Source organism: Somniosus microcephalus, chromosome 9 (assembly GCF_052327205.1).
Source record: "Somniosus microcephalus isolate GS21.2 chromosome 9, FLI_Smic_1.0, whole genome shotgun sequence".
Taxonomy (NCBI): Eukaryota; Metazoa; Chordata; class Chondrichthyes; order Squaliformes; family Somniosidae; genus Somniosus; species Somniosus microcephalus.
Window position 1 is genome coordinate 250,707,477 of NC_140995.1, and position 27,716 is coordinate 250,735,192.

At 54.7% G+C, this 27,716-nt stretch overlaps 1 protein-coding gene across 1 annotated transcript; it reads left to right on the top strand.

Annotated features, from left to right (window-relative positions):
• Positions 1-23,962, top strand: LOC147113217 (tau-tubulin kinase 1-like). Its single transcript, XM_085998150.1, has 2 exons — positions 1-1,576; positions 10,548-23,962. The coding sequence occupies exons 1-2, from the start codon at positions 318-320 to the stop codon at positions 10,951-10,953; spliced, it is 1,665 nt and encodes a 554-aa protein (XP_085854276.1). The 5' UTR covers positions 1-317; the 3' UTR covers positions 10,954-23,962.
• Positions 23,963-27,716: the final 3,754 nt, after the last annotated feature.

Genomic DNA, 27,716 nt, shown 5'->3' on the forward strand with positions numbered 1-27,716 from the left:
TTCAGGCATTGCTCCCTAAAGCCGATGAACTGGACGGGATCCTGTCGGTGGTGGTTGGAGACCTCCCTTGCCCTTCGCGGTTGAGAGCTCTGCCCATTGGTCGGGCCGTGCCTTCCAGAGACACTGACAGCGAGAAAGACCTTCAACACCGCCCCAGGCGGGTCGATTTCTCCAACGTGGTCTTCACGGCCACATTCGACCTGGAGTCAGGCCGCTTCAACAGAGAGGAGGAGGTGGAACAGAGCGAGAGAGAGAAGGAGCGGAGAGAGGGAGGGAAGGAACGAAGCGAGGGAACGAAGGAGCGGAGCGAGGGAGGGATGGGGCAGAGCGAGGGAACGAAGGAGCGGAGCGAGGGAGGGATGGAGCAGAGCGAGTCAAGCAGCGAGCAGAGTGAGAAGAGCACAGAGTGCAGTCAGGAAGCTGCCCCCTCCACACTCCTGGCAGACGACCAGAGGGAGGGGCGTTGCCGAGCCTCGGGGGCAGATGGTGAGCAGGAGCTGGAGGAAGGGTCTAAAACGCTGGTGCTTTTCTCACCGGGTGATGTTCACAAATCGCCCACGACCGGGGACTTGGCTCCCGACGCGGACCAGGGGACCTTGGCTGCAGTCACACCCCAGAGCGAGAGGCCGCAGCCTCTGGGCAGTCAGCTGGATGTCTCCGAGCCAGGCACCCTCTCCTCCATCCTCAAGTCAGACGCCAAGCTGCCCTGCCCCATCGCCGCAGCAACCTCCTCCCCCTTCACCAAGGTCGAGCGAACCTTCCTCCACATCGCCGAGAAGACACACCTCAACGTCATGTCGTCCAGTGGACAGCTCCTGCCCCAGGACCACTACGAGTTCTTCCAGCCCCGAGACCCAGAGAATGGGAACTGGTCCTCGCCGGAGGGAGAGGCTGAGGCCGAGGCTCCCACTCCCACCCAAACCCAGTCCCAGGCCCAAGCGGGAGAGACGAGAGCCCAGAACGGGGTGGGAACCGGAGAGGACTCGCTGGAGAGGACGGGGGAACCTGAGCCTGTAGGCCTTGTGGTCACCACCCACCCCGCTGACCAAGACCCCAGCCCTGGGACGGAGGGAGAAGGCAGCAGACCGGTGACCGGCAGTGCTGATGTCAGGGCACCAGCAAGATCCCAGTGGAAGAGTCGAATTCCGGTCTTGATGTCAGAGGAGGACACGGGGTCGGAACACTCAGCATCTCTCTCCCTCAAGGACCGACTAACCCACAGGAGGCCCAGGCACCTGGACCTGGCCCGCCTACTGATGGACAAGAAGCAGAGCCGGTTGATGCACGTGTCCTCGGTCACCTCCTCGTCTGCTTCCTCGGGGGAAGGGCGCAGACGGGGTTCAGGGAGCTCACCAGCCACCGCCTCCGAGGAGGACTCCAACTCCGACATCTCCTTCAACAGGGCGGGGAAAGGGAGCGAGGCCCATTCTCCTTCCAGCAGGCAGAGCTGGGTACCAGGCAGCAGGAGCAAGATCCCACGGCCTATCACCCCAGTAAAGACACAGCAATCGCGCTCGACAACCTCGCCGCACGGCTCCCCAAACACAAGCCCATCGCAGCCTCTGGCCACACGCAGGTAAGCAACTAGATCGAGCAGTGGTGATGGGGGAACCCGACAGTGATATGGGAACAGGAAGAGGCCACTCAGACCCTCGAGCCTGTTACACAGGAACAGGAGGAGGCCATTCAGCCCCTCGAGCCTGTTACGCAGGAACAGGAGGAGGCCATTCAGCCCCTCGAGCCTGTTACACAGGAACAGGAGGAGGCCATTCAGCCCCTCGAGCCTGTTACACAGGAACAGGAGGAGGCCATTCAGCCCCTCGAGCCTGTTACACAGGAACAGGAGGAGGCCCATTCAGCCCCTCGAGCCTGTTACACAGAAACAGCAGGAGGCCATTCAGCCCCTCGAGCCTGTTACACAGGAACAGGAGGAGGCCATTCAGCCCCTCGAGCCTGTTACACAGGAACAGGAGGAGACCATTCAGCCCCTCGAGCCTGTTACACAGGAACAGGAGGAGACCATTCAGCCCCTTGAGCCTGTTACACAGGAACAAGAGGAGACCATTCAGCCCCTCGAGCCTGTGACACAGGAACAGGAGGAGGCCATTCAGCCCCTCGAGCCTGTTACACAGGAACAGGAGGAGACCATTCAGCCCCTCGAGCCTGTTACACAGGAACAGGAGGAGGCCATTCAGCCCCTCGAGCCTGTTACACAGGAACAGGAGGAGGTCATTCAGCCCCTCGAGCCTGTTACACAGGAACAGGGGGAGGCCATTCAGCCCCTCGAGCCTGTTACACAGGAACAAGAGGAGACCATTCAGCCCCTCGAGCCTGTTACACAGGAACAGGAGGAGGCCATTCAGCCCCTCGAGCCTGTTACACAGGAACAGGAGGAGGCCATTCAGCCCCTCGAGCCTGTTACACAGGAACAAGAGGAGACCATTCAGCCCCTCGAGCCTGTGACACAGGAACAGGAGGAGACCATTCAGCCCCTCGAGCCTGTTACACAGGAACAGGAGGAGACCATTCAGCCCCTCGAGCCTGTTACACAGGAACAGGAGGAGACCATTCAGCCCCTCGAGCCTGTGACACAGGAACAGGAGGAGACCATTCAGCCCCTCGAGCCTGTGACACAGGAACAGGAGGAGACCATTCAGCCCCTCGAGCCTGTGACACAGGAACAGGAGGAGGCCATTCAGCCCCTCGAGCCTGTGACACAGGAACAGGAGGAGACCATTCAGCCCCTCGAGCCTGTGACACAGGAACAGGAGGAGGCCATTTACCTGCCTTGGTCTCATATCCCTCGATACCCTTACCCAACAAAAATCTATCAATCTCAGTTTTGAAATTTCCAATTGACCTCCGGCCTCAACAGCTTTTTGGGGGAGAGTTCCAGATTTCCACTGCCCTTTGTGTGAAGAAGTGCTTCCTGACATCACCCTGAATGGCCTGGCTCTGATTTTAAGATTGTGCCCCCTTGTTCTGGACTCTCTGACCAGAGCAAATAGTTTCTCCCAACTACCCGATCAAATCCCTTCATTATTTTGAAACCTCGATTAGATCACCCCTCAACCTTCTAAACTCCAGGGAATACAAGCCTGGTCTGTGCAACCTGTCCTTGTAATTTAACCCTCTCCGCCCCGGTATCATTCTGGTGAGTCTGCGCTGCTCCCCCTCCCAGGCCAATATATCCTTCCTGAGGTGCGGGGCCCGGAACTGAACCCAGTGTCCAGGTGGGGTCTGACCAGAGCTCAGTACAGCTGGAGCATCACTTCCAGCCCTTCGTATTCCAGCCCTCGAGACAAAGGCCAACGTTCCCCTGGCCTTTATCATTATTTTTTGTACCTGTCCACTGGTTTTTAGTGATTTCTGTACCCAGACCCTTAAATCTCTGCGCTGCCACACTCTCCCCACATTGAACTCCATCTGCCACAGTTTGACCCACTCACTGAATCGAGTAATGTCCCTTCGCAACTTGCTGCTCCCATCCACACTATTTACTGTGGCTCCCAACCTGGTGTCGTCAGCAAACTTGCATGAACGGCTCTCGATTCCTTCGTCCAAGTCATTTATAAATATAGTGAGAAGCTGAGGGCCCAGTACAGACCCCTGGGGAAAGGGCCCAGTTCCACAGGGCACCGGGGGAAGGGCCCAGTCCCACAGGGCACCGGGGGAAGGGCCCAGTCCCACAGGGCACCGGGGGAAGGGCCCAGTCCCACAGGGCACCGGGGGAAGGGCCCAGTCCCACAGGGCACCGGGGGAAGGGCCCAGTCCCACAGGACACCGGGGGAAGGGCCCAGTCCCACAGGACACCGGGGGAAGGGCCCAGTCCCACAGGGCAGGGCACCGGGGGAAGGGCCCAGTCCCACAGGACACCAGGGGAAGGGCCCAGTCCACAGGGCACCGGGGGAAGGGCCCAGTCCCACAGGACACCAGGGGAAGGGCCCAGTCCCACAGGGCACCGGGGGAAGGGCCCAGTCCCACAGGGCACCGGGGGAAGGGCCCAGTCCCACAGGGCAGGGCACCGGGGGAAGGGCCCAGTCCCACAGGGCACCGGGGGAAGGGCCCAGTCCCACAGGGCACCGGGGGAAGGGCCCAGTCCCACAGGGCACCGGGGGAAGGGCCCAGTCCCACAGGGCACCGGGGGAAGGGCCCAGTCCCACAGGACACCGGGGGAAGGGCCCAGTCCCACAGGGCAGGGCACCGGGGGAAGGGCCCAGTCCCACAGGGCACCGGGGGAAGGGCCCAGTCCCACAGGGCACCGGGGGAAGGGCCCAGTCCCACAGGACACCGGGGGAAGGGCCCAGTCCCACAGGGCACCGGGGGAAGGGCCCAGTCCCACAGGACACCGGGGGAAGGGCCCAGTCCCACAGGGCACCGGGGGAAGGGCCCAGTCCCACAGGGCACCGGGGGAAGGGCCCAGTCCCACAGGGCACCGGGGGAAGGGCCCAGTCCCACAGGGCACCGGGGGAAGGGCCCAGTCCCACAGGGCACCGGGGGAAGGGCCCAGTCCCACAGGTCACCGGGGGAAGGGCCCAGTCCCACAGGGCACCGGGGGAAGGGCCCAGTCCCACAGGGCACCGGGGGAAGGGCCCAGTCCCACAGGGCACCGGGGGAAGGGCCCAGTCCCACAGGGCAGGGCACCAGGGGAAGGGCCCAGTCCCACAGGACACCGGGGGAAGGGCCCAGTCCCACAGGGCACCGGGGGACGGGCCCAGTCCCACAGGGCACCGGGGGGAAGGGCCCAGTCCCACAGGGCAGGACACCGGGGGAAGGGCCCAGTCCCACAGGGCACCGGGGGAAGGGCCCAGTCCCACAGGGCACCGGGGGGAAGGGCCCAGTCCCACAGGGCAGGACACCGGGGGAAGGGCCCAGTCCCACAGGGCACCGGGGGGAAGGGCCCAGTCCCACAGGGCACCGGGGGAAGGGCCCAGTCCCACAGGGCACCGGGGGAAGGGCCCAGTCCCACAGGGCGCTGGGGGAAGGGCCCAGTCCCACAGGACAGGGCACCGGGGGGAAGGGCCCAGTCCCACAGGGCACCGGGGGAAGGGCCCAGTCCCACAGGGCACCGGGGGAAGGGCCCAGTCCCACAGGGCACCGGGGGAAGGGCCCAGTCCCACAGGGCGCTGGGGGAAGGGCCCAGTCCCACAGGACAGGGCACCGGGGGGAAGGGCCCAGTCCCACAGGGCAGGACACCGGGGGAAGGGCCCAGTCCCACAGGGCACCGGGGGAAGGGCCCAGTCCCACAGGGCACCGGGGGAAGGGCCCAGTCCCACAGGGCACCGGGGGAAGGGCCCAGTCCCACAGGGCACCGGGGGAAGGGCCCAGTCCACAGGGCACCGGGGGAAGGGCCCAGTCCCACAGGGCACCGGGGGAAGGGCCCAGTCCCACAGGGCACCGGGGGAAGGGCCCAGTCCACAGGGCACCGGGGGAAGGGCCCAGTCCCACAGGGCACCGGGGGAAGGGCCCAGTCCACAGGGCACCGGGGAAAGGGCCCAGTCCCACAGGGCACCGGGGGAAGGGCCCAGTCCCACAGGACACCGGGGGAAGGGCCCAGTCCCACAGGACACCGGGGGAAGGGCCCAGTCCACAGGGCACCGGGGGAAGGGCCCAGTCCCACAGGACAACGGGGGAAGGGCCCAGTCCCACAGGGCACCGGGGGAAGGGCCCAGTCCCACAGGGCACCGGGGGAAGGGCCCAGTCCCACAGGATACCGGGGGAAGGGCCCAGTCCCACAGGGCAGGGCACCGGGGGAAGGGCCCAGTCCCACAGGATACCGGGGGAAGGGTCCAGTCCCACAGGGCAGGGCACCGGGAGAAGGGCCCAGTCCCAAAGGGCAGGACACCGGGGGAAGGGTGCCGCCCCAGTGGCTGTCCAGCCTCGGTTGTGATGGCCCCCCAGGTGGAATATGCTGCCAGCACTCACTATATCGGTCACTGCGGACGAATGCTGTGGGGCTCACCCCCACTGAGAGGCTCCGCCCCATCGGGGCAGGAGAGGTAACTTTAAACGGATTTTGAAAGTAAAGAGTCGGAGAATCCTCCCTGAAGCTGCGGTTAAACGGGACACAAGAGGGCCTGATCCTGGAATGTGCCTCCCAGCACGTCAACAGCAGGCAGGCTGCCCCTCGTGACTGCTGCGCTGCTAATTTAATTTATCTCATTAAATTGCTCCTGTATCGCTGACCCACATCCTGCTCAGAGACTTGATTAACTCTGCACCTCATTCTGATTACTGGGGGGGAGTGGAGTGTGGGTCGCCGTTAGAGAAACCCGCACAGGAACAGGAGGAGACCATTCAGCCCCCTCGAGCCTGTTACACAGGGACAGGAGGAGGCCATTCAGCCCCTCGAGCCTGTTACACAGGAACAGGAGGAGGCCATTCAACCCCTCGAGGCTGTTACACAGGAATAGGAGGAGGCCCTTCAGCCTCTCGGGAACCTGTTACACAGGGACAGGAGGAGGCCATTCAGCCCCTCGAGCCTGTTACACAGGGACAGGAGGAGGCCATTCAACCCCTCGAGGCTGTTACACAGGAACAGGAGGAGGCCATTCAACCCCTCGAGGCTGTTACACAGGAATAGGAGGAGGCCATTCAGCCCCTCGAGCCTGTTACACAGGGACAGGAGGAGGCCATTCAGCCCCTCGAGCCTGTTACACAGGGACGGGAGGAGACCATTCAGCCCCTCAAGCCTGTTACACAGGAACAGCAGGAGGCCATTCAACGCCTCGAGCCTGTTACACAGGAATAGGAGGAGGTCATTCAGCCCCTCGAGCCCGTTACACAGGAACAAGAGGAGGCCACTCAGCCCCTCGAGCCTGTTACACAGGAACAGGAGGGGGCCATTCAACCCCTCGAGGCTGTTACACAGGAACAGGAGGAGGCCATTCAGCCCCTCGAGACTGTTACACAGGAACAGGAGGAGGCCATTCAGCCCTTCGAGCCTGGGGTACAGTACTGGTGGGTACAGGTCTGTCACTATAACACTGGGGTATAGTACTGGTGGGTACAGGTCTGTTGCTGTATAACATGGGTACAGTACTGGTGGGTACAGTTCTGTACAGGTCTGTCACTGTATAACACTAGGGTACAGTACTGGTGGGTACAAGTCTGTCACTGTATAACACTGGGGTACAGTGCTGGTGGGTACAGGTCTGTCACTGTATAACACTGGGGTACAGTACTGGTGGGTACCGGTCTGTCACTGTATAACACTGGGGTACAGTACTGGTGGGTACAGGTCTGTCACTGTATAACACTGGGGTACAGTACTGGTGGGTACAGGTCTGTCACTGTATAACACTGGGGTACAGTACTGGTGGGTACCGGTCTGTCACTGTATAACACTGGGGTACAGTACTGGTGGGTACAGGTCTGTCACTGTATAACACTGGGGTACAGTACTGGTGGGTACAGGTCTGTCCCTGTACAACACTGGGGTACAGTACTGGTGGGTACAGGTCTGTCTCTGTATAACACTGGGGTACAGTACTGGTGGGTACAGGTCTGTCTCTGTATAACACTGGGGTACAGTACTGGTGGGTACAGGTCTGTCTCTGTATAACACTGGGGTACAGTACTGGTGGGTACAGGTCTGTCTCTGTATAACACTGGGGTACAGTACTGGTGGGTTCAGGTCTGTCAGTGTATAACACTGGGGTACAGTACTGGTGGGTACAGGTCTGTCACTGTATAACACTGGGGTACAGTACTGGTGGGTACAGGTCTGTCACTGTATAACACTGGGGTACAGTACTGGTGGGTACAGGTCTGTCAGTGTATAACACTGGGGTACAGTACTGGTGGGTACAGGTCTGTCACTGTATAACACTGGGGTACAGTACTGGTGGGTACAGGTCTGTCAGTGTATAACACTGGGGTACAGTACTGGTGGGTACAGGTCTGTCACTGTATAACACTGGAGTACAGTACTGGTGGGTACAGGCCTGTCAGTGTATAACACTGGGGTACAGTACTGGTGGGTACAGGTCTGTCACTGTATAACACTGGGGTACAGTACTGGTGGGTACAGGTCTGTCAGTGTATAACACTGGGGTACAGTACTGGTGGGTACAGGTCTGTCAGTGTATAACACTGGGGTACAGTACTGGTGGGTACAGGTCTGTCAGTGTATAACACTGGGGTACAGTACTGGTGGGTACAGGTCTGTCACTGTATAACACTGGGGTACAGTACTGGTGGGTACAGGTCTGTCAGTGTATAACACTGGGGTACAGTACTGGTGGGTACAGGTCTGTCACTGTATAACACTGGGGTACAGTACTGGTGGGTACAGGTCTGTCAGTGTATAACACTGGGGTACAGTACTGGTGGGTACAGGTCTGTCACTGTATAACACTGGGGTACAGTACTGGTGGGTACAGGTCTGTCACTGTATAACACTGGGGTACAGTACTTGTGGGTACAGGTCTGTCAGTGTATAACACTGGGGTACAGTACTGGTGGGTACAGGTCTGTCACTGTATAACACTGGGGTACAGTACTGGTGGGTACAGGTCTGTCAGTGTATAACACTGGAGTACAGTACTGGTGGGTACAGGTCTGTCAGTGTATAACACTGGGGTACAGTACTGGTGGGTACAGGTCTGTCAGTGTATAACACTGGGGTACAGTACTGGTGGGTACAGGTCTGTCAGTGTATAACACTGGGGTACAGTACTGGTGGGTACAGGTCTGTCAGTGTATAACACTGGGGTACAGTACTGGTGGGTACAGGTCTGTCACTGTATAACACTGGGGTACAGTACTGGTGGGTACAGGTCTGTCACTGTATAACACTGGGGTACAGTACTGGTGGGTACAGGTCTGTCACTGTATAACACCGGGGTACAGTACTGGTGGGTACAGGTCTGTCACTGTATAACACTGGGGTACAGTACTGGTGGGTACAGGTCTGTCACTGTATAACACTGGGGTACAGTACTGGTGGGTACAGGTCTGTCACTGTATAACACTGGGGTACAGTACTGGTGGGTACAGGTCTGTCAGTGTATAACACTGGAGTACAGTACTGGTGGGTACAGGTCTGTCAGTGTATAACACTGGGGTACAGTACTGGTGGGTACAGGTCTGTCACTGTATAACACCGGGGTACAGTACTGGTGGGTACAGGTCTGTCACTGTATAACACTGGGGTACAGTACTGGTGGGTACAGGTCTGTCACTGTATAACACTGGGGTACAGCACTGGTGGGTACAGGTCTGTCACTGTATAACACTGGGGTACAGTACTGGTGGGTACAGGTCTGTCAGTGTATAACACTGGAGTACAGTACTGGTGGGTACAGGTCTGTCACTGTATAACACTGGGGTACAGCACTGGTGGGTACAGGTCTGTCACTGTATAACACTGGGGTACAGCACTGGTGGGTACAGGTCTGTCACTGTATAACACTGGGGTACAGCACTGGTGGGTACAGGTCTGTCACTGTATAACACTGGGGTACAGCACTGGTGGGTACAGGTCTGTCAGTGTATAACACTGGGGTACAGTACTGGTGGGTACAGGTCTGTCAGTGTATAACACTGGAGTACAGTACTGGTGGGTACAGGTCTGTCAGTGTATAACACTGGGGTACAGTACTGGTGGGTACAGGTCTGTCAGTGTATAACACTGGGGTACAGTACTGGTGGGTACAGGTCTGTCAGTGTATAACACTGGGGTACAGTACTGGTGGGTACAGGTCTGTCAGTGTATAACACTGGGGTACAGTACTGGTGGGTACAGGTCTGTCACTGTATAACACTGGGGTACAGTACTGGTGGGTACAGGTCTGTCACTGTATAACACCGGGGTACAGTACTGGTGGGTACAGGTCTGTCAGTGTATAACACTGGAGTACAGTACTGGTGGGTACAGGTCTGTCAGTGTATAACACTGGGGTACAGTACTGGTGGGTACAGGTCTGTCACTGTATAACACTGGAGTACAGTACTGGTGGATACAGGTCTGTCACTGTATAACACCGGGGTACAGTACTGGTGGGTACAGGTCTGTCACTGTATAACACTGGGGTACAGTACTGGTGGGTACAGTACTGGTGGGTACAGGTCTGTCAGTGTATAACACTGGGGTACAGTACTGGTGGGTACAGGTCTGTCAGTGTATAACACTGGGGTACAGTACTGGTGGGTACAGGTCTGTCACTGTATAACACTGGGGTACAGTACTGGTGGGTACAGGTCTGTCACTGTATAACACTGGGGTACAGTACTGGTGGGTACAGGTCTGTCAGTGTATAACACTGGGGTACAGTACTGGTGGGTACAGGTCTGTCAGTGTATAACACTGGGGTACAGTACTGGTGGGTACAGGTCTGTCAGTGTATAACACTGGGGTACAGTACTGGTGGGTACAGGTCTGTCACTGTATAACACTGGGGTACAGTACTGGTGGGTACAGGTCTGTCACTATATAACACTGGGGTACAGTACTGGTGGGTACAGGTCTGTCACTGTATAACACTGGGGTACCCTGTACCCCCTCACTCTGATTTGCCTCCATTCACTCTGGTTTTCTGTTTCAGGCTCCTCACGGGTAAATGTTCCGGGAGTTCGACCCCAGGCGTTGAGATCGAGTTGCGGATAAAGCAGCCTCTCCCTCCTCCGTCGAGCCCAGGACCCCAGCGAGGATCGCTGCGCTCTCCCAGCCCCGGGGCCCCCCCGAGAAGCCCCATCTTCCAGACCCGGAGCCTCAGCGCTTCCCCCAGGAATAAGCCCCTGTCGAGGACTGACAGCCCGTCGCCGTGCCGACACAGGAAGGTGACATTCACCTACAGGAGGCTGCACACGGCCTACCCCGGGACTGGCTTCACACCCCAGCCAAGCCCACCAGCTGGTGCCTACACTCGCAACAATGCCAGGGTGAGATCTCAGGCCCCTGCAACCAAAGGAAGAGAGCTGGCCAGCGAAAGCCAGCAAGCAGCAAGATAATGGTGTGAGTGTCGAGCCCCAGCCCGTGTTGCCTGCAGCTTCCTGCCTCTAATCCTCACCGCCAGACCAGCAAGCTCAGGTGCCAATTGATTATCACACTCACACTGCCCACACCTGCACTGGAGCGATGCAGAGTGTGAGTGAGCCAGTGTGAGCGGACATACATCACTGATCAAACCGCAGCAACCCGGGAAAGGCCCACAGCAATCTCACTCACTGCACAACAGCCTGATCACACCGTGTTTTCATTTAGAAGCAGAATCCATCAGCAAACAGGACATATCTTAAAAAGAAAACTTTAAAATGGCCTCGGCAACAATAGGGAATGGGACGTCGGGGAACTCGTTCAGAGAGAGGGCACAGGGGAATGGGACTGAGGAGAGTGTTCAGAGAGAGGGCACAGGGGAATGGGACTGAGGAGAGCGTTCAGAGAGAGGGCACAGGGAAAGGGACTGAGGGGAGCGTTCAGAGAGAGGGCACAGGGGAATGGGACTGAGGAGAGCGTTCAGAGAGAGGGCACAGGGGAAAGGGACTGAGGGGAGCGTTCAGAGAGAGGGCACAGGGGAATGGGACTGAGGGGAGCGTTCAGAGAGAGGGCACAGGGGAATGGGACTGAGGGGAGCGTTCAGAGAGAGGGCACAGGGAAAGGGACTGAGGGGAGCGTTCAGAGAGAGGGCACAGGGGAATGGGACTGAGGAGAGCGTTCAGAGAGAGGGCACAGGGGAATGGGACTGAGGAGAGCGTTCAGAGAGAGGGCACAGGTGAATGGGACTGAGGAGAGCGTTCAGAGAGGGCACGGGGGAATGGGACTGAGGAGAGTGTTCAGAGAGAGGGCACAGGGGAATGGGACTGAGGAGAGCATTCAGAGAGGGCACAGGGAAATGGGACTGAGGAGAGTGTTCAGAGAGAGGGCACAGGGGAATGGGACTGAGGGGAGCGTTCAGAGAAAGGGCACGGGAATGGGACTGAGGGGAGCGTTCAGAGAGAGGGCACAGGGGAATGGGACTGAGGAGAGCGTTCAGAGAGAGGGCACAGGGGAATGGGACTGAGGGGAGCGTTCAGAGAGCGGGCACTGGGGAATGGGACTGAGGAGAGCATTCAGAGAGAGGGCACAGGGGAATGGGACTGAGGAGAGCGTTCAGAGAGAGGGCACAGGGGAATGGGACTGAGGAGAGCGTTCAGAGAGAGGGCACAGGGGAATGGGACTGAGGGGAGCGTTCAGAGAGAGGGCACAGGGGAATGGGACTGAGGAGAGCGTTCAGAGAGAGGGCACAGGGGAATGTGACTGAGGAGAGTGTTCAGAGAGAGGGCACAGGGGAATGGGACTGAGGGGAGCATTCAGAGAGAGGGCACAGGGGAATGGGACTGAGGAGAGCGTTCAGAGAGAGGGCACAGGGGAATGGGACTGAGGAAAGCGTTCAGAGAGAGGGCACAGGGGAATGGGACTGAGGGGAGCGTTCAGAGAGCGGGCACAGGGGAATGGGACTGAGGAGAGCGTTCAGAGAGAGGGCACAGGGGAATGGGACTGAGGGGAGCGTTCAGAGAGGGCACGGGAATGGGACTGAGGAGAGCGTTCAGAGAGAGGGCACAGGGGAATGGGACTGAGGAGAGCGTTCAGAGAGAGGGCACAGGGGAATGGGACTGAGGAGAGCGTTCAGAGAGAGGGCACAGGGGAATGGGACTGAGGAGAGCGTTCAGAGAGAGGGCACAGGGGAATGGGACTGAGGAGAGCGTTCAGAGAGAGAACACAGGGGAATGGGACTGAGGAGAGCGTTCAGAGAGAGGGCACCGGGGAATGGGACTGAGGCGAGCGTTCAGAGAGAGGGCACAGGGGAATGGGACTGAGGAGAGCGTTCAGAGAGAGGGCACAGGGGAATGGGACTGAGGAGAGCGTTCAGAGAGAGGGCACAGGGGAATGGGACTGAGGGGAGCGTTCAGAGAGAGGGCACAGAGGAATGGGACTGAGGAGAGTGTTCAGAGAGAGGGTACAGGGGAATGGGACTGAGGGGAGCGTTCAGAGAGAGGGCACAGTGGAATGGGACTGAGGAGAGCGTTCAGAGAGAGGGTACAGGGGAATGGGACTGAGGAGAGCGTTCAGAGAGAGGGCACAGGGGAATGGGACTGAGGAGAGCGTTCAGAGAGAGGGCACAGGGGAATGGGACTGAGGAGAGCGTTCAGAGAGAGGGCACGGGAATGGGACTCAGGAGAGTGTTCAGAGAGAGGGCACAGGGGAATGGGACTGAGGAGAGCGTTCAGAGAGAGGGCACAGGGGAATGGGACTGAGGAGAGCGTTCAGAGAGAGGGCACAGGGGAATGGGACTGAGGAGAGCGTTCAGAGAGAGGGCACGGGAATGGGACTCAGGAGAGTGTTCAGAGAGAGGGCACAGGGGAATGGGACTGAGGAGAGCGTTCAGAGAGAGGGCACAGGGGAATGGGACTGAGGAGAGCGTTCAGAGAGAGGGCACAGGGGAATGGGACTGAGGAGAGCGTTCAGAGAGAGGGCACGGGAATGGGACTCAGGAGAGTGTTCAGAGAGAGGGCACAGGGGAATGGGACTGAGGAGAGCGTTCAGAGAGAGGGCACAGGGGAATGGGACTGAGGAGAGCGTTCAGAGAGAGGGCACAGGGGAATGGGACTGAGGGGAGCGTTCAGAGAGAGGGCACAGGCAACAATGGGCTGAGAAACAAAATGCCAGGGGAATGGGGTTCACAGTGATCACTGGGTGTCGAGGTTCTGGGTGTTGAGGTTCAGGGTCGGGGTTCAGGGTGTCGGGCTACTTGGGTCGAGGTTCTGGTGTCGGGGTTCAGGGTGTTGGGGTTCTGTGGTTGAGGTTCAGGGGTCGGAGTTCAGGGTGTCAGGTTCAGGGGTCGGAGTTCAAGGTGTCAGGTTCCGGGTCGGAGTTCAGGGTTTTCGGGGTTCCGGTTGTCTGGGTTCAGGGTGTCGGGTTCTGGGGTCAGGGTTCTGGTTGTCAGGGTTTATGTGGTCGGTGTTCAGGGGTCGGGTGCTGGGTGTCAGGGTTCAGGGTTCGCAGTTCAGGGGTCGCAGTTTTGGGTCCCATTCCCCTGTGCCCTCTCTCTGAATGATCACTCCCATCAGTAATTCCACATTGCTGGCGCTCACCATCACGGGGTTTAACTTTTATTCTAATCTTTACACTGAGTCGTGCACTAGTGTGCGACGGTGTCAGATCATTACATACATGAAATTGCACTTTCACGGGGAGATTTGAGAAAAGCCTTACACAGTTTCTACAACCACCTGAAGAGCGCAAAAGCTCTTAGAAATATTTAAGATGGGCTTCTCGTGTTGAGCAAAACACCAGCTGATTCTCCTCACTCTGCTGGTCTCCTGAACTCAAACCTCAACATTAGACACAAGTCTGTCGTTCATCGAGTCTGTGGTGTCCTCCAGCCATTGAATTCACACTCACCAAAATACAGCACTGATCAATGGTGTCCATTCAGTTACAGCGTGGAGCGTGAGAGTGAGCGGGGTTACAGCGAGCGGGGTTACAGTTCGGGGTTACAGCGAGCGGGGTTACAGCGAGCGGGGTTACAGCGAGCGGGGTTACAGTGAGTGGGGTTACAGCGAGCGGGGTTACAGCGAGCGAGGTTACAGCGAGCGGGGTTACAGTGAGCGGGGTTACTGAGCGGGGTTACAGCGAGCGGGGTTACAGTGCGGGGTTACAGAGCGGGGTTACAGTGCGGGGTTACAGCGAGCGGGGTTACAGTGCGGGGTTACAGCGAGCGGGGTTACAGTGCGGGGTTACAGCGAGCGGGGTTACAGTGCGGGGTTACAGCGAGCGGGGTTACAGTGCGGGGTTACAGCGAGCGGGGTTACAGCGAGCGGGGGTACAGTGCGGGGTTACAGCGAGCGGGGTAACAGAGCGGGGTTACAGCGAGCGGGGTTACAGCACGGGGTTACAGTGAGCGGGGTTACAGCGAGCGGGGTTACAGAGCGGGGTTACAGCGAGCGGGGTTACAGAGCGGGGTTACAGCGAGCGGGGTTACAGTGAGCGGGGTTACAGTTCGGGGTTACAGCGAGCGGGGTTACAGCGAGCGGGGTTACAGTGAGCGGGATTACAGTGCGGGGTTACAGCGAGCGGGGTTACAGTGAGCGGGATTACAGTGCGGGGTTACAGCGAGCGGGGTTACAGTGAGCGGGATTACAGTGCGGGGTTACAGCGAGCGGGGTTACAGGGAGCGGGGTTACAGCGAGCGGGGTTACAGGGAGCGGGGTTACAGCGAGCGGGGTTACAGTGAGCGGGGTTACAGAGCGGGGTTACAGCGAGCGGGGTTACAGGGAGCGGGGTTACAGTGCGGAGTTACAGTGAGCGGGATTACAGTGCGGGGTTACAGCAAGCGGGGTTACAGTGAGCGGGGTTACAGTGCGGGGTTACAGCGAGCGGGGTTACAGGGAGCGGGGTTACAGTGCGGGGTTACAGTGAGCGGGGTTACAGTGCGGGGTTACAGCGAGCGGGGTTACAGTGCGGAGTTACAGTGAGCGGGGTTACAGTGCGGGAAGTGAGAGTGACTGGGGGGTGGGGCGATATACTGTGGTGCCTGGTTATTGTCGTGTGTAACACACGGGGCTATATGTTATCCTATATGACATCACCTGCACTGCTATCCCTTGTGAAACATGCGTTGGACTGCGTCTAAAACACACTCAGGACTGCATATTATCCCATGTATACACGGCACTGCATTATGCTGTTTCTAACACAATTAGCATTTATTATTCTGTGTGTATATCCAGACTGTGTTTTTCCAAGTTTAATACGCTGCAGATGATGGGTTATCTTATATGAAGCTCGATTTGTGCTACCAGAGGATGAGGTATCTGGCCTGTCTGTTTACCTTTGTTGCACACTGTCTGTTATACCATCGGCTCCATGCTCATGGCCGCATGGTATCCTGTGTAACACACTCCAGCCTGTCTATGATGAACACTTGGCTATGCATTAACCTGTGTGGGTTATATGTTAACGTGTGGGACACTCTGGGCTGTATATTACCCTCTGTGTAAGTTTTTCTGAAATTTACATTATCCTACCTGGCACACTCCACTCTGCATTATCCGGTGTGTGACACCCTCCAGGCTGTGAATTATCCCATGTATAATACACTCTGCAATATGCATTGTTCTACGTATTTAAGCCTGTGTGTAACACACTGGATCAGGATTATCCCATATGAATCTTACTGAACCGTATGTAACATAGGACGTGTGTTATCTTGAGTATAACAAGTTCCAGTCTGTGCATTATCCAACATATAACAAACACTGGGCTGCATGTTACCATGTGTGTAACATGGCTCAACTGTGTTATCATATGTGTAACATACTCTACTCTGCATTATCCTGTGTGTAACACACTCCGCTCTGTCCATTATCCTGTGTGTAACACACTCCGCTCTGTCCATTATCCTGTGTAACACACTCCGCTCTGTCCATTATCCTGTGTAACACACTCCGCTCTGTCCATTATCCTGTGTGTAACACACTCCGCTCTGCCCATTATCCTGTGTAACACACTCCGCTCTGTCCATTATCCTGTGTAACACACTCCGCTCTGTCCATTATCCTGTGTAACACACTCCGCTCTGTCCATTATCCTGTGTAACACACTCCGCTCTGTCCATTATCCTGTGTGTAACACACTCCGCTCTGTCCATTATCCTGTGTAACACACTCCGCTCTGTCCATTATCCTGTGTAACACACTCCGCTCTGTCCATTATCCTGTGTGTAACACACTCCGCTCTGTCCATTATCCTGTGTAACACACTCCGCTCTGTCCATTATCCTGTGTGTAACACACTCCGCTCTGTCCATTATCCTGTGTAACACACTCCGCTCTGTCCATTATCCTGTGTTACACACTCCGCTCTGTCCATTATCCTGTGTAACACACTCCGCTCTGTCCATTATCCTGTGTAACACACTCCGCTCTGTCCATTATCCTGTGTAACACACTCCGCTCTGTCCATTATCCTGTGTAACACACTCCGCTCTGTCCATTATCCTGTGTGTAACACACTCCGCTCTGTCCATTATCCTGTGTGTAACACACTCCGCTCTGTCCATTATCCTGTGTAACACACTCCGCTCTGTCCATTATCCTGTGTAACACACTCCGCTCTGTCCATTATCCTGTGTGTAACACACTCCGCTCTGTCCATTATCCTGTGTAACACACTCCGCTCTGTCCATTATCCTGTGTGTAACACACTCCGCTCTGTCCATTATCCTGTGTAACACACTCCGCTCTGTCCATTATCCTGTGTAACACACTCCGCTCTGTCCATTATCCTGTGTAACACACTCCGCTCTGTCCATTATCCTGTGTAACACACTCCGCTCTGTCCATTATCCTGTGTAACACACTCCGCTCTGTCCATTATCCTGTGTGTAACACACTCCGCTCTGTCCATTATCCTGTGTAACACACACCGCTCTGTCCATTATCCTGTGTAACACACTCCGCTCTGTCCATTATCCTGTGTAACACACTCCGCTCTGTCCATTATCCTGTGTAACACACTCCGCTCTGTCCATTATCCTGTGTAACACACTCCGCTCTGTCCATTATCCTGTGTAACACACTCCGCTCTGTCCATTATCCTGTGTAACAGTCCGCTCTGTCCATTATCCTGTGTAACACACTCCGCTCTGTCCATTATCCTGCGTGTAACACACTCCGCTGTCCATTATCCTGAGTAACACACTCCGCTCTGTCCATTATCCTGTGTGTAACACACTCCGCTCTGCCCATTATCCTGTGTAACACACTCCACTCTGTCCATTATCCTGTGTGTAACACACTCCGCTCTGTCCATTATCCTGTGTAACACACTCCGCTCTGTCCATTATCCTGAGTAACACACTCCGCTCTGTCCATTATCCTGTGTGTAACACACTCCGCTCTGCCCATTATCCTGTGTAACACACTCCGCTCTGTCCATTATCCTGTGTAACACACTCCGCTCTGTCCATTATCCTGTGTAACACACTCCGCTCTGTCCATTATCCTGTGTAACACACTCCGCTCTCTCCATTATCCTGTGTGTAACACACTCCGCTCTGTCCATTATCCTGTGTGTAACACACTCCGCTCTGTCCATTATCCTGTGTAACACACTCCGCTCTGTCCATTATCCTGTGTAACACACTCCGCTCTGTCCATTATCCTGTGTGTAACACACTCCGCTCTGTCCATTATCCTGTGTGTAACACACTCCGCTCTGTCCATTATCCTGTGTGTAACACACTCCGCTCTGTCCATTATCCTGTGTGTAACACACTCCGCTCTGTCCATTATCCTGTGTAACACACTCCGCTCTGTCCATTATCCTGTGTAACACACTCCGCTCTGTCCATTATCCTGTGTGTAACACACTCCGCTCTGTCCATTATCCTGTGTGTAACACACTCCGCTCTGTCCATTATCCTGTGTAACACACTCCGCTCTGCCCATTATCCTGTGTAACACACTCCGCTCTGTCCATTATCCTGTGTAACACACTCCGCTCTGTCCATTATCCTGTGTAACACACTCCGCTCTGTCCATTATCCTGTGTAACACACTCCGCTCTGTCCATTATCCTGTGTAACACACTCCGCTCTGTCCATTATCCTGTGTAACACACTCCGCTCTGTCCATTATCCTGTGTAACACACTCCGCTCTGTCCATTATCCTGTGTAACACACTCCGCTCTGTCCATTATCCTGTGTAACACACTCCGCTCTGTCCACTATCCTGTGTGTAACACACTCCGCTCTGTCCATTATCCTGTGTAACACACTCCGCTCTGTCCATTATCCTGTGTGTAACACACTCTGCTCTGTCCATTATCCTGTGTGTAACACACTCCGCTCTGTCCATTATCCTGTGTAACACACTCCGCTCTGTCCATTATCCTGTGTAACACACTCCGCTCTGTCCATTATCCTGTGTGTAACACACTCCGCTCTGTCCATTATCCTGTGTAACACACTCCGCTCTGTCCATTATCCTGTGTAACACACTCCGCTCTGTCCATTATCCTGTGTAACACACTCCGCTCTGTCCATTATCCTGTGTGTAACACACTCCGCTCTGTCCATTATCCTGTGTAACACACTCCGCTCTGTCCATTATCCTGTGTGTAACACACTCCGCTCTGTCCATTATCCTGTGTAACACACTCCGCTCTGTCCATTATCCTGTGTAACACACTCCGCTCTGTCCATTATCCTGTGTAACACACTCCGCTCTGTCCATTATCCTGTGTGTAACACACTCCGCTCTGTCCATTATCCTGTGTAACACACTCCGCTCTGTCCATTATCCTGTGTAACACACTCCGCTCTGCCCATTATCCTGTGTGTAACACACTCCGCTCTGTCCATTATCCTGTGTAACACACTCCGATCTGTCCATTATCCTGTGTAACACACTCCGCTCTGTCCATTATCCTGTGTAACACACTCCGCTCTGTCCATTATCCTGTGTAACACACTCCGCTCTGTCCATTATCCTGTGTAACACACTCCGCTCTGTCCATTATCCTGTGTGTAACACACTCCGCTCTGTCCATTATCCTGTGTGTAACACACTCTGCTCTGTCCATTATCCTGTGTGTAACACACTCCGCTCTGTCCATTATCCTGTGTGTAACACACTCCGCTCTGTCCATTATCCTGTGTGTAACACTCTCCGCTCTGTCCATTATCCTGTGTAACACACTCCGCTCTGTCCATTATCCTGTGTAACACACTCCGCTCTGTCCATTATCCTGTGTAACACACTCCGCTCTGTCCATTATCCTGTGTAACACACACCGCTCTGTCCATTATCCTGAGTAACACACTCCGCTCTGTCCATTATCCTGTGTGTAACACACTCCACTCTGTCCATTATCCTGTGTAACACACTCCGCTCTGTCCATTATCCTGTCCGCTCTGTCCATTATCCTGTGTAACACACTCCGCTCTGTCCATTATCCTGTGTAACACACTCCGCTCTGTCCATTATTCTGTGTCACACACTCCACTGTCCATTATCCTGTGTAACACACTCCACTCTGTCCATTATCCTGTGTGTAACACACTCCGCTCTGTCCATTATCCTGTGTAACACACTCCGCTCTGTCCATTATCCTGAGTAACACACTCCGCTCTGTCCATTATCCTGTGTAACACACTCCGCTCTGTCCATTATCCTGTGTAACACACTCCGCTCTGCCCATTATCCTGTGTAACACACTCCGCTCTGTCCATTATCCTGTGTAACACACTCCGCTCTGTCCATTATCCTGTGTGTAACACACTCCACTCTGTCCATTATCCTGTGTAACACACTCCGCTCTGTCCATTATCCTGTGTAACACACTCCGCTCTGTCCATTATCCTGTGTAACACACTCCGCTCTGTCCATTATCCTGTGTAACACACTCCGCTCTGTCCATTATCCTGTGTAACAGTCCGCTCTGTCCATTATCCTGTGTAACACACTCCGCTCTGTCCATTATCCTGTGTGTAACACACTCCGCTCTGTCCATTATCCTGTGTAACACACTCCGCTCTGTCCATTATCCTGTCCGCTCTGTCCATTATCCTGTGTAACACACTCCGCTCTGTCCATTATCCTGTGTAACACACTCCGCTCTGTCCATTATTCTGTGTCACACACTCCACTGTCCATTATCCTGTGTAACACACTCCACTCTGTCCATTATCCTGTGTAACACACTCCGCTCTGACCATTATCCTGTGTAACACACACCGCTCTGTCCATTATCCTGTGTAACACACTCCGCTCTGTCCATTATCCTGTGTAACACACTCCGCTCTGTCCATTATCCTGTGTAACACACTCCGCTCTGTCCATTATCCTGTGTAACACACTCCGCTCTGTCCATTATCCTGTGTAACACACTCCGCTCTGTCCATTATCCTGTGTAACACACTCCGCTCTGTCCATTATCTTGTGTGTAACACACTCCGCTCTGTCCATTATCCTGTGTAACACACTCCGCTCTGTCCATTATCCTGTGTAACACACTCCGCTCTGTCCATTATCCTGTGTGTAACACACTCCGCTCTGTCCATTATCCTGTGTGTAACACACTCCGCTCTGTCCATTATCCTGTGTAACACACTCCGCTCTGTCCATTATCCTGTGTAACACACTCCGCTCTGTCCATTATCCTGTGTAACACACTCCGCTCTGTCCATTATCCTGTGTAACACACTCCGCTCTGTCCATTATCCTGTGTAACACACTCCGCTCTGTCCATTATCCTGTGTAACACACTCCGCTCTGTCCATTATTCTGTGTGTAACACACTCCGCTCTGTCCATTATCCTGTGTAACACACTCATAGAAACATAGAAGTTAGGAGCAGGAGTAGGCCATTCGGCCCCTCGAGCCTGCTCCACCATTCAATGAGATCGTGGCTGATCATCCAAATTCAGTACCCTGTCCCTGCCTTCTCCCCATATTCCTTGGTCCCTTTAGCCTCAAGAAATATATCCAACTCTTTCTTGAATATACTTAATGAACTAGCCTCCACCGCCCTCTGTGGCAGAGAATTCCACAGGTTCACCACTCTCTGGGTGAAGAGGTTCCTCCTCATTTCAGTCCTAAATGGCTTACCCCTTATCCTTAGACTATGACCCCTGGTTCTGGACTCCCCGGCCATCAGAAACATCCTTCCTGCATCTAGTCTGTCCAGGCCTGACAGAATTTTATAGGTTTCAATGAGATCCCCTCTCAATCTTCTAAACTCCAGTGAGTATAAGCCCAATCGACATAATCTCTCCTCGTACGTCATTCCTGCCATCCCAGGTGTCAATCTAGTGAATCTTCGCTGCACTCCTTCCATGGCAAGAACGTCCTTCCTCAGGTAAGGCGACCAAAACTGCACACAGTACTCAAGGTGTGGTCTCACCAAGGCCCTGTACAACTGCAGCAAGACATCCTTGTTCCTGTACTCGAACCCTCTTGCTACGAAGGCCAACATACCATTTGCCTTCTTAACCGCCTGCTGCACCTGCATGCCTACCTTCAGCGACTGGTGCACAAGAACACCCAGGTCTCTTTGCACTTCCCCTTCTCCCAATCTATTATCCTGTGTGTAACACACTCGGCTCTGTCCATTATCTTGTGTGTAACATGGTCCTTTGTATCTGGTTTGCTATTAGGAAATAACAGAACTTTAATTTCCAGTTTGGGCTGTTGCCTGGATCATTCACTCTGTGGTGGTTGTTGCTGCTTGTGTCCTCCTTACACAGTTAGCCAGTCATTCCGGGCACACATGGAATGCAGGCATGGGACAGCTGCTGTGGAAGAGACTAGTTACAGGAGGTGCCGCACCAGCTACTCCAAGTATGAACCAGGGTCTCGGCTCGGAACTGGCAGCTGCTGGAGAGAGCTGGAGCTGGGGCAACTGGGATTGAAGTGTGGATCTGCTGCCACAGGACTGGCCCTGGCCCCTGGCCCTCGTCCCTGCTGCTTTGGGCAATAAGAACATAAGAAATCACACAAACCAAGTTCAGTTCCATTCCCAGTTCATCGCCCACTGTTGACATTGTGAAACGATTTTGCCGTAGGTTTGGGTAGAAGGGATTGCTGTACAAGCAGGGGTTTGAAAACTACATATCTGAATATTTCTTAACAATTTAAATGAAGCAGCTACTTTAATGTTTACACATCGCAAATAGAATGTAAAAAAAAAGGAAAATACTGTATACTGCATGGCACTTCTAGCTGCTGGAACCCAGAGAATGGCATGTCGCGTTTTATTACAGACCTGCACAGGGAGCTCGGACGCTGCTATCTCCTTATCGTGACGATCGCACACAAAACATCGGATAGATCCTGTTCGCAGAGCTTTCTTCCACTCTCTTTGTAATAGAGGGTCACTCCAGCTTCTCCAGCTTGGCTTTGTATTCTAGATAAAGCTGCAGTAACTGATCCAGGGAGGGGCTCTGCTCCCAGCACTTTTTTCCATACATATCAAATGTCAGCATTTTAACCCAGAACCACTGGGATTGAACATTTGTTTAATATTAAACAATCAGATTGCTTGCTTCTAACAGTCTGCAGTCCTGCCATCACAAGTTACTTTCTCCAATGCTTGGTGTGCACTGTGTACAGGCAGAAATGTTTTCAGACGAGCGGATGGTTTCTGAGCATTGCAGTTACTGGTGTTGTTTATTTACCGTTTGTCACATGACCGGCACAGAGTGGGTGATTATCAGAAAATCGTGGGGGACCAGCGATCCATTTGCACAAATATAAAGTTGATTGTCGTGTTTTTCCCACTTGTGAGTGCCAGACTTTCACAAGTTGTGACGTGCTGGTCCCTTCTGTGGGTGCTGAGCTTACCTGAACTGAGACAGTTCCTCCCGGTCGGTGTTGAAGTCGAATACTTGCCAACGACCAGCTGGCCTGTACCTCAGAGCTCCAGTTAAACCAGAGAGCAGAGTGAATATGTGTTGGCATTCACTCCCAGACTCTGGGGAGCTCACTGCTCAAGAGCGACTACAGCTGCTGAAACACTTTTACCAGCAGAGTTCGAAATGGAGTCGTCAGGTTTATTTGCAAATAAACTCGGTGTTTGAAACCCCAGGGTGAACTTTGTAAAACCCATTCATCGGAAGATAGGAATTGCTGGACGAAAAAAAGATCAAAGTCAATCTAGCTCGCTTTCTACCACCCTGGCAGTCGCATGATACAAGGATAATGGAGTTATTGACTAATCACTGGGAACCCCCAGTGGTGGAGAGCTTTGGGAACCATCGGTCCAAAGAGTATTTCAGCCCTCAGGTAGACAGCACCTCCAGGAGCCCCGAGGCCAAAGGTGTACTCGGTCCCTCAGACACGCAGCATTAGACATTAGCTATGGGTTTGCTTTTGTAGTGGTTCTGTTACTGAACTAGTAACCCAGGGTCTGGACTAATAATCCACAGAACGTGAATTCAGTTTAATAAATCTGCTAATAAAAAACTATCAGTAAAAGTGACCATGAAGCTGTCGGATTCTCGTAAATACCCAACGGGTTCACTAATGTCCTTTAGGGAAGGAAACCTGCCATCCTTAACCGGTCTGCGCCTACATGTGACTCCACTCCCACACCAACATGGTTGACTGTAAACTGCCCTCTGAATTGGCCCAACAAGACACTCCGCTGTATAAAAACACTATTGGTTCAAGAAGGTGACTCACCACCACCTTCTTAGGGCAACGAGGGATGGGCAATAAATGCCGGCCTTGCCAGCGACACTCACATCCCAGGAATGAGAGAAAACTCCTCCTGCACCTCTTTTCCCAAAAGATAAGGGGAGGGAAATTCAGTTGGTAGCGCCACCCATTAGTGCCTTAAGAGGGTGCTAAGTGGGGTGCAAACCAACTAGCACCCGGGCGCAGCACTGCCCACGCCTCCCGCAAAATTCAGCAGGAGGTTATCATGCCAATAAAGCGATTTGTATTGTATTGTATTGTAGTGGTGGCACTAACCGGCAGCACTGCGCCACTGGTGATGACGTCATCGGTGTGCGCAGCGCCCCGCTCACGCCCCGGCCGCGATCTTCGGAGCGCCCCCTGATTTACTGCCGGACGCTATGTCCGACAGGGCCAGGGGGGCGTACCTGCGGCCGGGGAGGCGCAATTTAAAGGCGGGCTAAAAATTGAGTAGCGCGCTGGAAAAATTAGCGCCCCCGCGCCGGAAATTGAGTGGTTGCGCCCCAAGAGGGAAGCGGGGCGCTACTGGAAGCGCCCCGCATCCCTCTTGGGGCGCTGCGAGTGAATATCGTGGCGCTACGTGCCGCAGCACCGCACGCTGCGGCACGTCGCGCCGTGGTATTGCAGGCCTTCCTCCCCTTCTTAAAGGGGAGTGGCCTTGTACAGCGCGATCTGGGGCCCAGCTGGGCCCCCGGGGATCGGGAGTGCAGGCAAAAGAGCCCGGCACCGAAGAGAAGTGCCGGGCTCTTGGAGCGCAGCCGGCACTCCGCGGGGGGGGGGGGGGTCAGGAGGCCGGGGACAGGAGCGCAGGCAGGTGCTGGCAGGCGGCCAGCAACAAAAATGGCCGCCCCGCACCTCGCCTTTAAATTGCGCCTCCCCGGCCGCAGGTACGCCCCCCTGACCCTGTCAGACATAGCGTCCGGCGGTAAATCAGGAGGCGCTCCCGAAGATCGTGAGCGGGGCGCTGCGCACACCAATGACATCATCGCCAGCGGCGCAGTGCTACCAGTTAGCGCCACCACTAACCTCCCGCTGAATTTGGCGGGAGGCGTGGGCAGTGCCGCGCCCGGGCGCTAGTTGGTCTGCGCCCCACTTAGCGCCCTCTTAAGGCGCTAACGGGTGGTGCTACCAACTGAATTTCCCCCCCCCCGAGGTGCAGGGCGTCCATTTTTGTTGCTGGCCGCGCCGCACCTGCCTGCGATCCCGTCCCCGGCCTCCTGACCCCCCCACCCCCGCAGAGTGCTGGCTACGCTCCAAGAGCCCGGCACTTCTCTTGAGTGCCGGGCTCTTTTGCCTGCACTCCCGATCCCCGGGGGCCCAGCTGGGCCCCAGGTCGCACTTTAAGAAGGGGAGGAAGGCCTGCAATACCGCAGTGCGACGTGCCGCAGTGTGTGTCGCTGCGGCACGTAACGCTGCAATATTGACTCACAATGCTTCTTGGGGCGCAACCACTCAATTTCCGGCGCGGGGGCGCTAATTTTTCCAGGGCGCTACTCAATTTTTAGCCCAAGGTTCTCTAACAAACTTGACTGACATGTAGTTCTGTCAGTCAGTTTGTGCGCTTTTGTTTATGAGATTTGCTGTTGTAATTCAAACTCCCACATTCAGCCGAGTGGTGAGGGGGCAGAGTTCTGATCCAACGATGTACATATTCCTAGCCCTCCTCACATAGGGAACGGTGAGGAATAAAAACATGGAAAGGGTGGGGTTCAACTCACAGAGGATATTTATGGACTATTGAAAGGGAGGGAGATCACAAGACTGGCAAAACAGAAGTGCCAAGTGGATGATTCATCTCGGCCTCCCCGAGGTCCCCACTGGCATCTACCCGACAAAGTGTAAAACTGCCCAGGTATGTCCTAGCCACAAAAAGCAGAACAAATCCCATTGGGCTAATTACCGCCCCATTAGTCTACTCTCAATTATCAGCAAAGTGATGGAAGGTGTCGTCGACAGTGCTATCAAGCGGCACTTACTCACCAATAACCTTTTATCCAATACTTAACATAAGAAATAGGAGCAGGAGTAGATCATTTGGCCCCTCGAGCCTGCTCCGCCATTCATAGAAACATAGAAGATAGGAGCAGGAGTAGGCCATTCGGCCCCTCGAGCCTGCTCCGCCATTCAATGAGATCATGGCTGATCATCCAAATTCAGTACCCGGTCCCTGCCTTCTCCCCATATCCCTTGATCCCTTTAGCCTCAAGAAATATATCCAACTCCTTCTTGAATATATTTAATGAATTGGCCTCCACCGCCCTCTGTGGTAGAGAATTCCACAGGTTCACCACTCTCTGGGTGAAGAAATTCCTCATCTCTGTCCTAAATGGCTTACCCCTTATCCTTAGGCTGTGACCCCTGGTTCTGGACTCCCCGGCCATCGGGAACATCATTCCTGCATCTAGTCTGTCCAGTCCTGTCAGAATTTTATAGGTTTCGATGAGATCCCCACACAATCTTCTAAACTCCAGTGAGTACAAGCCCAATCGACACAATCTCTCCTCATACGTCATTCCTGCCATCCCAGGTATCAGCCTGGTGAATCTTCGCTGCACTCCCTCCATGGCAAGAACGTCCTTCCTCAGGTAAGGTGACCAAAACTGCACACAATACTCAAGGTGCGGTCTCACTAAGGCCCTGTACAACTGTAGCAAGACATCCTTATTCCTGTACTCGAACCCTCTTGCTACGAAGGCCAACATACCATTTGCCTTCTTAACCGCCTGCTGCACCTGCATGCTTACCTTCAGCGACTGGTGCACAAGAACACCCAGGTCTCTTTGCACTTCCCCTTCTCCCAATCTATTGCCATTCAAATAATAATCTGCCTTCCTGTTTTTGCCACCAAAGTGGATAACCTCACATTTATCCACATTATAGTGCATTTGCCATGTTTCTGCCCAATCACCCAACCTGTCCAAATCGTGCTGGAGTTTCACGACATCCTCCTCACAGTTTACCCTCCCACCCAGCTTTGTGTCGTCTGCAAATTTGGAGATAGTACATCCAATTCCCTCGTCCAGATCATTAATATATATTGTGAACAGCTGGGGTCCTAGGACCGATCCTTGCGGTACCCCACTAGTCACTGCCTGCCACTCGGAAAACGACCCGTTTATTCCAACTCTTTGCTTTCTGTCCGCCAACCAGTTCTCTATCCAAGTCAATACCTTGCCCCCAATCCCATGTGCCTTAACTTTACACGCTAATCTCTTATGCGGGACCTTGTCGAAGGCCTTCTGAAAGTCCAAATACACCACATCCACTGGTTCTCCCTTATCTATTCAATAAGATCATGGCTGATCTGATCTTGGCCTCAACTCCACTTCCCTGCCCGCTCCCCATAACCCTTCACTCCCTTATCGTTCAAAAATCTGTCTATCTCCACCTTAAATATATTCACTGACTCCGCCTCCACAGCTCTCTGGGGAAGAGAATTCCACAGATTCACGACCCTCGGAGGGAAGAAATTCCTCCTCATCTCCATTTTAAATGGGCGACCCCTTATCCTGAATCTATGCCCCTTAGTTCT

Excerpts from the sequence above, each read along its gene's own strand:
- LOC147113217 (XM_085998150.1), top strand. The coding sequence starts at position 318 with ATGGGGCAGAGCGAGGGAACGAAGGAGCGGAGCGAGGGAGGGATGGAG. Across the intron at positions 1,577-10,547 it reads CAGCCTCTGGCCACACGCAG|GCTCCTCACGGGTAAATGTT; the intron begins GTAAGCAACTAG and ends TTTCTGTTTCAG.